The 11,215-nt window shown below is 44.1% G+C and overlaps 1 protein-coding gene across 1 annotated transcript in view; it reads right to left on the bottom strand.

The window, feature by feature from the left end:
- Window positions 1-2,962: 2,962 nt before the first annotated feature.
- Window positions 2,963-11,215, bottom strand: part of LOC144890773 (T-cell surface glycoprotein CD4-like) — a 62,108-nt gene continuing 53,855 nt past the window's right edge. Inside the window, exons 6-8 of the mRNA XM_078772600.1 lie at window positions 10,712-10,819; window positions 4,642-4,697; window positions 2,963-4,562 (exon numbers count right to left, since the gene is read on the bottom strand). Of these exons, the coding sequence (XP_078628726.1) occupies window positions 4,446-4,562; window positions 4,642-4,697; window positions 10,712-10,819 (281 nt within the window). The 3' untranslated portion in view covers window positions 2,963-4,445. The remainder of the gene's footprint in view (window positions 4,563-4,641; window positions 4,698-10,711; window positions 10,820-11,215) is intronic.

Below are 11,215 nucleotides of genomic sequence, written 5' to 3'. Positions count from 1 at the left end.
CTTGCCTTTGACAGCGCACTCTTTCCCCATGCACCTGTCCGTCACACACCTTTCTCGCGCACACTCTTGCGCACACTCCCCCGTCACACCCTCTGTAACACTCACCACAGGCGTGCATTCTCCCTTTACACCCTCCGTAACACTCCTCACTACGCGCTTCCATGTGCTCCCTCGCACACGCGCTACGACCGATTCACTCTCGACAGCACCCTCACTCCTTGGCACGCACTTTTTCCTCACACACCCCAGAGTCGGACTTTCTCGCACACCTCCTTTTTCGCACACCAGACCTGTCGCACACTTCACCAACGGCCTCTCACGAACACCCGGGTCCATCTCGACCCCCAAGCTTCTTAAATCACCTGGCGCATCATACGCACGACCATATTGGTCACCACTTACACCGGGTCCTCTTCCTCTTCGCTTCTCCTCCATCACCTGCGAATCCCTCATCCGGTTAATGAGCACATCATCACGATCCGAACACAGACTTTGGACCAATTCTTTTACTTCCTCCTTTATCTCTTTCTTATCCTCTCTCTGGCGCTTCTTAATTTCGCTCACCCCTTCTTCCACTTCTTCTAATTTCTGCTTCACCTCCTTCATCTCCTCGTGCGCCCCTTTAAGTTCTTCCTATAACTCCACTTTATTTTTTTCTATGTGCTCCCGCACCTCCCGCTCTTTAACCTCCATCACCTCTACCACCTTGTCCATTTTCCTCGTCAGGTCCTCATGTACCGTCTGACACTCTTTTTTAATTACCCCTACGTCCTTTTTCATCTCCTTCTGTGTCGATTTTAAACCCTCTATTACCGCTGTGTTCTTCTTTACCTGGTCCCCCAACTCCTTTTGTCCCACTGTCAGTTGTTCTACTCCCAGCGTCAACTCCTCTATACCACCTTGCAATTTTACAGTCCCCTTTCTCACCTCCTTCTCCATGCGCTCCTTACAGTGCCTCACCTCCTCGCGCACTCCTCCGACATCCTCACTCACCCCTCTTCTGATCTCTTCTCCCATCACTTGCATCTCCTGCCCAGATGCCACCCTCATCTGCTCCATTTCCTCCCTGTGAGCATCCAGTTTAGTTTCTACCCCCATTCTGACCCCCTCTATCTGCTGCCCCATTTGTTTAACTTCCCTTTCCGCTTGGTCCCTCATGTCCCTCAATTTGCCTTCCATACTGTTTTCTAACCCCTCTAACCCCTTTTGCATCCCTTCCATTTGATTCTCTTGAGCGGCCATTCTGTTTTCTACCCCCATTAACCCATTCTTTACCTCTTTTATCCCGTTGTCTAACCCCTCAAAATTATTGTCTAACTTCTCACCGGTACGCCTCGCTTCGTCCCTCATTACCCCCATTTGCTCACTCTGAGCCTCCATCCGGTTCCCCATTACCCCCATTTGGTTTCCCATTACCCCTAATTGCTCACTCTGCAGTTTGAGGGACGCCTGCATTTGCGCCATAAATTGCTCCATGAGGGCCTGCATTTGGGCCATCCCTCCCACTTGTGCAGCGGGTGCGGCCGCCGTAGCTATGTGCGAGGCACCATTTTGCGCGCCCGCAACCTCGTGCGCGACGACGCTATTTTGCGAACCTGCCACCCTCACTGCTTCGCTCTCCTCATGTCCCTCATGTCCCTCAATTTGGTCCTGGATCGACCCTGCCTCACTCTCCTCTACCGGAACCCAGCCGTCTTGATCCGCCATAGCGCGACTTTCAAAATTCGGGTTTTTATTTTTGTAAAACACAATCAAATTTCGGTCACTTGTAATTTTGAGCGTGTTAACCGCGCTTCGGGTCCAATCCCACTTCCCGACACCAATTGTTACGGACACGACTTAGATGTTGCTTGACCGAGCGGAATGGCCGCCGTGTTCGCACAGTTTACCCGATTACACTCGAACGTTGGCCGAATCGCGCTACGCTAGATCAATGAAGGAAAGGACACAACGGCTGGGATTAATGCAACGACACAAGGGGTACAGTTCTCAAGACCTCCGGAGGAGGATATAATATTGGTTATGCAGAATGGTTAGATTACACGGCAAGAGGTAAAGCACAGCAAGATGGGCACTTAGACACAGTCTTATCTTATTCCTGACAGACCACAGACAAACGGGACAAGACTGACTCACACAGGGATTGATGGCAAGGAAGGGCAGGTAGTCGATAGCTCAAGGTGCACCTTGGCTCAGGGGCAGAATCGACCCGGTCCGGTCCAGAGATGCGGGTAGGTATCGTCGCGCTGGAGATGGCGTCCGTTTCTCTCCAAGGTGAGGCGCATCTGACGTCACCTCCGTCTTCCTGCGCATGCCCAGTGGGGAGTGACATGCCCTCGGCTCATTAGCTCCGCCCCAGATGGAATCGGTCCGCCGCTTCTTATTGGGTGCGGGGGGTTACCGGGCTCCGCCCTTGACGAGGAGCTGACAGTGAGCCCCTGCGTGGTAACCCCGTCGGAGCACATGTTCAATGGCGGCTAACCAAGCCGGAGTGAGGACGCACACTCCCCGCGCCGCCGCCGCTGTTGTTGTTGTTGTGGTTGTAGTTCCATGAGGAAGAGCTGCGGGGAGGTATTGGGAGGTCCTAAACTTTCTAACGGTGCCATACAATCACATTCTGGTGCAACGAAGAGTCAGAATTAATGGAAACGAGTCCTTAACTGACATAGACTAAGAATAACTAGCAAGATGTCCTATAGTTGTCTACGTGAGATGCGGTGAACCTGGGCACGACATTTAATGGGGGAACAAGGGGAAGGTCGGGGCTACAGAGTGTTGTTTACAGACAATGGGACTAGGGAATGGGGAATTGGGGATAGTTGGGGAGTATTGGGGAAATAGGGGAATATTTACAAGCGGATATGGATGGAGGCCAAATCCCATATCCGCAACAATATTCTTGTAGGAATTTGTAACAAATAGCATTGCGTTTTGAGATGTTTAAGACTTTACAACTCTCTTAAAGTATGAAATACATCATCTGAACTTTAATCCAAGAAGATAGAATCCAATATGGTGCCCAATTTCACAAAATGGCTGCCATCATAGCAACAACTTTATGCACAAAATATGCACGAAAATAACTGGCATTCAGTAGATTTGCAAGTATACACATGGAAAAAAGTATCGCACCACCACGTATTTTCGACATAGTGGAAATGTATCAATGAATTGATACATTTCACCCATTGAAATGTATCAATGGGTGATAACACACATTTAGCTACATCGTTGAATTTGCTATCACATATTTTCTTATTCTAGAGGTAAAAACCTTGTCAAAAATCATTATTAGCCTTACTCCCTCAATTTGGTACCGGTTGACCCCCCTAGCTGATAGCCTAAGAGTGAAGGTGAGCAGAGATTCTCGATTTTGGCAGTTTAACCATAAGAGGGTTGCTGGCAGATATTGTGTCCTGCAGGAATATTTGGGGGACAGAGCACAGAGAGAGCAGGGGGAACTAGGCCGGAGAGGAGTTGGTAGAAAACAGAAAGACCACAACCTGCCTGTGGTGAGAGAGTGAAAGGCCCTCAGAATCAGCTTCATCGCGGGAGATGCCAATGATTGTAAAAGCTTTGGTTTCTACAGCGTGAAGCCGGGCTGGGTGTGAGGCAGGAGCACCAGCCCAGAGGGGAGAGCAGTACTCCATCAAGCTGCGGATGAAGCTTTGTATGTGTTGAGGAGCTGAGAATTACCAAGAAAGGACCGCACGATGGAGGATGCCCAGTCGGCGACTGGATTTGGAGGCCAGCTTGGAAATGTGGATTTCCCAGGAAAGATCATGGCAGATAGTGAGACCCAAAAGCTTGAGTGACATAACTTCTTCGAGAGCATTGTTGAGAAAGTAGATGGGAGGGTTGTCCAGGTGGTCTTTTCGGACAGATATCGTGAGAGTGTGAGATTTGTCAGGATTGAAAGACATGTTCCACTTGTTTGCCCGGTTTGTGATTTTATCCAGGTCTGCATGGAGTAATGGGGCTGCTGCCTGCCGATCTGAGGGTTGAGATATGGAGCGGCAGAGAGTGGGGTCATCAGCAAAAAGATAGGATTTTCCAGTGAGTGAGAGAGATCATAAAGAGCAGAACAAGCACAGTGCCCAGAACACTGCCTTGAGGAACTCCAGCCTGGACAGGAAGGGGAGATCAGAGAATTCCATTTGGCGCCTTACGTTAACGACAACAGCAGAAGAAGTCTGCGAGCCACGTGTGGACATTCCCATGGATACCATTTGAAAAAAGGTATCAAAGACTACACTTATCTCTTTACACAATAACATCTGACTTAAGAAAAGGGCCTCTGCAAAGATCATCATGGTGTTCATCCAATGGAATGTTCATACATTTTCAGCCAATAAATGAGATTCATTATTTAATTCGTGAAATTATTAAACAATAAGTCCAAGTAACAAAATGCGTTGTTCGTATCTTGCTTCAGCAACTTCTTTCTAACATTTTTTCAGTGTAGCATACTCAGTTGTGTCATCGGAATCTTCCACCGCCTCTGCTGTTATACTCTTGATGTGCACCGTGGAGTATTGCACTTCTTCTTCTTCTTCATTCTCCTGAAAATCCGAACAAGCAGTTTTTTATTTACTATTTTTTCCCATCAGATAAAATATTAAAGAAAAGAAAAATACTTACTGGGATATTTCCCCCATTCAGAGTTTCATTTGTTTTTATTTCATTCTGTCTTGCATCTGGCGGAAAGAAAAAAACGTTTTGAGCATGTAAAATTAAGATACAAGGGGAAATAAAGTGATGGCAGGAAGAACTAGAATGGCAATCGGGAGAGCACATACTTCCGTCAGGCTGAAGAGTTTATGTTTTGTATCCTACTTATAGGCCGGATCTGGATCCGGACCTGAACCAAGATCTAATTGCTTTTTCTTGTCCCCTAACCACCTCATCCATCTTTCATAATCCATCCACAACTTTTTCAAATATCATGCTATGTATCGTTTTTGACTCCATCACTCATGGTGAAGAATCACTGAAATATATATATATAATTCTCGTATGGGTACAAAATCACCAAAAATGACCGCATCCCTATTCGGATCTTCACCAAAATCACAATGATTCGTCCTTGTCACACACCCAACTTGTCCACCAAGTTTCGTCCAAATCCTTCCATAACTGTTTGAGATATTGCTCCATATATCGGTTTTAGCCCAATCACTCGCTGGTGAAGATTAACTTTTTAAAAATTATCTGATGCGGATGCGGATTCGAAACTTCAGCAAAATTGAATCAATTCTTCCTTGTCACCAACGCAACCTGTCCATCAAGTTTCGTCCGAATCTGTCCTCCATTTTTTTTTAATATCCTGTTCACAGCAAAACAGACAGTGGGAAAAAGACAACATCCGCCCACCTCCGGTGGCGGAGGTAACCAGACCGGTGTAGCAGGATTCTCTCACTCCCCTAAAATCTCACTACAGGTGTAGCAGGATTCTCTCACTCCCCTAAAATCTCACTCTAGAGTGATTCTGTCCAAGGATAAAACACTCTAGAGTGAACTATTCCTAGGACTGGCACACTCTAGAGTGTAATTATCCTAGGACAGAATCACTCCCCCTGTCAGGATCAACACACTCCCTCCAGGATCAAAGCACTCCCCTTTAGGATAAAGTCAATCCCCCAGAAAGAATGGAAAGATATATTTAGTTACTTTGGAAATATAACTCACAGGATGTTAGATATCGTTGCAATGATCAACAGAGCTTTTACTATGTATTTTAGTGTATACCGTGTGAGCATGTGCATCATATTGTCGGATCTTAATGTTAAATTGTTGAATACATGTACTATATTTGAGCCCATCATTATTTCAATACAACAAAAGAAGACACGAGTCCCGTTTTCCCCGTATATTTAATCAATACTCCCGTTCATTTATATTCACATGAGAGTTATTATGCTTTTTTTTTTTGTTTTTTTATATCATGCAGTGTACTTCATTTCATATCTATATGTATAGGGTTAGGGTTAGGGGTAGTAAAGTTATAGCAAAGTAAAGTTATTGAACGTAACTTAAAATGACATATTATATGTTGAAATGAAAATATCCTTTTCGTATAAAACATCGTAAATGTATCGTAATGATTACTGCGAATGCTCTAATATCAAAATATATAGTTGTTTGAATGTTAAATTTATACTTTTCTTTATTTGATTTACCCAGTTTAATACAGGGATGCGAAAAACATTGTATTTTTATTTTTAGGGAGAGACATTTACAAAGGACATCATTCTGCCCTGTTTATAAATTCATTTATCATTTTATGTTCATATTCATTAACTTTGTCATGGTTGTATGTCATTACCATGCAATAAATATTGTTTAAATCACAAAATATATAGGGGGAGTGTTATAATCCTGGGGTCATTTGATCCTGCAAGGGGGAGTGTTAAAATCCTAGGGGGAGTGATTTCATCCTGGGGAGTGATTTTATCCTCCTACACCGGCACTCGGAGCGTATACCTCTGTCAGGCTGAACAATTTCATACTTTGTATCTCACTGGTAGGCCAGATACCTCACTGATTCATTCAGTGGCGATGGTTAGTGGCAAGAACTTGATCACATGTGCTGTAGCTTCGGCGAAAGACTGCTTGAGTCTGCACGATATGAATGGTCACATCAAAATTAATAATAGGCTGCCGGCTCCTTTCGCAATTGAGAAGGGCGTGAAGCAGGGCTGTGTGTTTGCACCAACCTTGTTCACATCGTTTCTTGCTGCTGTTTTTGAACACTTCCTTGTGAAGGATGGGCCGAGTGGTATTTTTTTATTAGTGTTTGAATTGATGGTGGATTTCTACCCCGCACACGCAAAGCGAAAAGCGGCATTAAACAATTGGGTCACGTCCATCCGTCCGTCTGTCTGATTGTCTTATGAGTTTATGAACGAGGAACAACTTATTAATATTGAATGTTATATTTTGAACACGAATCGGAACATGAATCGGAAGACAAGTCTGCTTTTGGCTCTGAATTCGTCCCAATCGCACAAGCGCAGAGAGTGAGATTTTGTCCTCTGTTTGCCTTTCTGATATTCAAACAAAATTGAAAATCATTCCAAACAGGAAACTTACTGTTAGTTACTAATAACCATGAATATGACATATACAATCTTTATTTTATTAAAATTGAATGTGTTTGCACCAACTTGAAGACTGAAGTACTTGAAGACTGTATAACACAAATCGCCTGTCATAATACTTCCAAGAACCTCAAGTTTTGAAGTACAATCGATCCTCAACATTCGCGGACCCCGCGCGTATTTGCGGTTCATCACATGTGACCTGCTTCTACATTTGTGCTTCACGTATTCAGGGTAAAATAAACAAAAACATTTTTTATAATTACTTCAGGACTGGTCTACTATATACACCGCCGCTGATATTCAGTTTGGGAATTCTTCTCCAGAAACCTGCTCTCTTTTATGCACAGATTCATCGCATCTATTCAATTATCTGAACCATACATCCTCCTACTCTTGGTACTCTGAATTCTGTGGTGAGGTAGTTGCTTTAAAACGACTTGCATTCTCCTGGAAGGCAAATCCAACCGAAGACAACCTCAGATCATTCCACAAACATTGCAAAAAGTAAAGAGTGTGTCCACTCTCTGGAGCGCCAGAAAACAACATGTATCCAACCATAAGATTAGCAGGTCATTGACAAAAGTGTTGGGGGCTTGCACAGATCTCTGCGATTGGTCATTTTTCTGATTTCCCCATGAGCTCAATTTGCTGTCAAATACGACTTGAAACTTTCTGTTTCAGAAGGTTGGGTGCATATCCTGTGTATCCCAGTGTCGAAGGACTTCTTTTTATCCCAGTGTTTTCATTTTCAGTGGCGATGGTTTGGCTTTCGATCACATGTGCTGTGGCTTAGGCGAAAGATTGCTTGAGTGTCACTCAAAACATATTCCATTGTAGGAATTCTTCACAGAAGGATTAATCGCTTAAGCCGTTGATAACTACAGCTTTGCAGAGTTATTGGTCGGTAATTGCAAACGTGAGAATGATATCTCCCTGGTTTTAGGGTTGCAATCACTTTGGCTTTCGGTCATACATTTGCAATCCCATAATCCAAGATAATATGAGACAAACTTGGCAAGCTATTTTCTACACTTAGGGCAAAGGGTTTTTCAGAAAATCTGGGGACATGTAATATCAACACCACTGCCTTTTCCTGAATTCATACAATGCAAGCATTTTATATCTCTTCCGTTGTAATTGAAGGATTGATTAATAAGTAATTGCTGTAGTTTTAGTTTCTGACATTTACTTGTCCCTTTTCTTCCAAATCTTCTTTTCTTCCTTTTCTTCCAAATCTGAAAGTCACAAATGCGCACATGGAAGCTGTGATAATTGAAGATTTACTGAGAACTCGAAATATGGTAACCTTCCCATGCCAATCTGTTTTCTGTATCACACTGATGTTCTTGGAGGAGGATAAGTGAAGGAAATGGTCTTGGTTCAATCTAATGAACATCCAGGTCTCACCATCAGCCATGACCTTTCATGGGCCGACCCAGCAGCAAAGCCGGTTGCCAAAGCCAGCCACAGACTAGGTATCCTACGTCAATCCAAATCTTAATTGGAAAATCAGAGCGACTCTCAATCTTCAAGGCCTTTGTCCAAAGCACAATCAATGGAGTACTGCTCTCCACTATGGACTGGTGCTCCAGCATCACATCTGTCTCTACTCGGTCTGTGGATTCCAAATCTCTCAAAACTATTGGAATCTCCCCTATTAAGGCCAAAGTAATAGGTCTGTTGCTGTCACATTGCAGACAAAATACTGGTCTCTGTTTTCTCTAATATCTATTCATCAACATTGCTCCCTCCTCTCTATCAGTCCTCCAACCCTCCCGATATATACCATTATGCATGCATTCTTCCAGAAACCCCCTCCTGATTAAACTTCCAAAATCCAGGCTTACTGCACACCTCGACTTTTTTTTATTCCTTGCTTCTCCCATCGATGGAATCACACTGCAGGCTGTTTTGCGCACTCTTCCCTCCAGGACTTCAAACAAGCAGTGTACCACCTGCCATCTATTGTCCTCTCAAATTCTGACCCATGATATGTAAACTTTTCAGCCGAGCAGAGGTATGCGCTCTACCGAATGCCATTCTAGTTCCACGACAGTGATGTAGGTAGAAATTAAGAGGTCATGGTCCACCGCCTTTCAAACAGTCGACTTTCTTTTAAAAGATCAACAAATTATGTATTAATGGCGTTAGAAGTCCTCAGACGGAGACACTAGCAATAGTCAACGAAAAGCCAAGGGTTTTCTATAATTTATCAACAGAGAGGTATCTAGAGCTGGTAAGAAAGAAACATCTTTTGACTATTCATTTATACACTTGCATATTGAAAGATATAAAACGTTGGCATTTCTTGGATAATTGTGCCATGCTCTGAGAACATTTTGAACGTCTTGTTTGATTTGTAATCTTATATAGTGTGAATATTGTTACGTTTATGGGGGGAGGTTTGAGAATATCGTAGTAAAGGTGGGATTGCTTACGAATAGGATGGACCGGACCGTGTGACATGTAGGAGGAGCATTTTGATGTAATAAGTAGGGAAAATGTAGCTTAAGGTTGCATTTAATTGTGCATCATATGGGGGTGATGCCGTGTTACTTAGTAGTAAGGATTAAGGTTAATTTCCCTTCTTCGTCATACCCCCTGTGGCCATCCGTAACATTTATAACATCAGCCGACCAAGCTATTCACGCTCCAATGGACATGATAAGGCAAAGACCCACCTATGAGAGACAGAGCTGCAATGGTTTGATGGGTGGGGAACAGGGCCGGCAGGCCACTCCTCACCCCCTCCCCTCCCCCACTCCCCCGAGTGACGCGGCCCGATAACGTTGGCGGGAAGAGCGTGAGCAAAAAAGCAACGGGGAAAAAGAAGGTTCGAGAGAGAAGAGAGTGTTTTGAGTGTGCCAGTGTAGAATCTTTTTCTACTGTCCCAGGGGTGCTGCAGGACGTATTTTCCTTTCCCCAAGAGGAGGACTATTATTCCAGTTATCACTCAAAAAGGATTGTGGAACCTTGAGACTGGAGAGAAAGAGGGCCGTCTACACCACTCGCCTCAATCCCGGGCGACCGCGGCGGTCTCGACGTGCGGTTTTGGTTCACCATTTTCCAGGCTTCACGCCTGTGTGGCTTCAACGGCTGCTGACTTGCCACGGGATCCATTTGGCCCAGCTGAGTGCCGGAGCGTGTCTTTTATTTTCTTACTTCACCCTGTGTGTGACTTTGTGTCTGTGTGAGAGAATCCTTGCCGTCGCATTTTTACCTCAGCACTTCTTTTATTTATTCTCATTCCGCACCTTATTTTGCTGTGAATAATTACTGTTACGTTTTTGTTGTGTTATTGGTGTGTTCGGAATAAACCCGTGTGTTCGTGAGAATAAACGCTTCGTGGTTCTTCAGTCCCTGACCGTCAGAACAGTCATAATTGGATCACCTCGGGGATTAAAGCTGGGTTTCGCTCATCTGTCCATGGCTCGGTGGTAACCAGCTATGAACAGGACAATATAAATTTGCACTGAATGTAGCAAAGTCCACAAGCATATATGTTGGAGTATTTAACAATACGAGATTCTTCCTCAGATACTGTATATTAAACCCGAAAGTAAATGTATATTGTGAAAGAAAAATGATTTACAATGCAGGGTTCGTACCTTTCTTTCTCTGCTTGTTCCAAAACAGAAGCATGGCAATGATCATGACTAGGAGTACAAACACTGCAATGCCAATTCCCACCTGCAACCAATTCAATTGTCGCTTCACTGCAGAAAAACATTTACAACAAAACGGTGAGGCGTGTATTGGAAGAATCTTGTTTGTACCACAAATATTGAAAGAATGAATGAAGGTAAAATTGAGGAACTGTATACTTTTTAACACTAGAAACACCTGCTCACCACAGGAGCAGTCTTGGAGATATTGAAGGAGAGATATTGGGGGAGTTGGAGCAAATGTATTTTGGGTTGTGGCTATTAATCCCCATCTTCAGCAGGGTTCAGTGAACCACTTGTACTGTGCCACATGTAGAGGCAAGATCAAAAGCCATTTTCCCCCTTCTGAGCACAGTGCCAGGGGTGCACGGAGAGAGGGGAGGTTGTGCCCATAACCTGACCCTTAGTACCCCCCAGCACTTATGCAAACTTTAGTAGAGATTGACC

The sequence above is a fragment of the Myxine glutinosa genome, chromosome 1, assembly GCF_964187855.1.
Source record: "Myxine glutinosa chromosome 1, kmMyxGlut1.1, whole genome shotgun sequence".
NCBI classification, from domain to species: domain Eukaryota; kingdom Metazoa; phylum Chordata; class Myxini; order Myxiniformes; family Myxinidae; genus Myxine; species Myxine glutinosa.
Note: the sequence above shows the minus strand (reverse complement) of the source record. Positions and strands in the feature narration are given on the sequence as shown.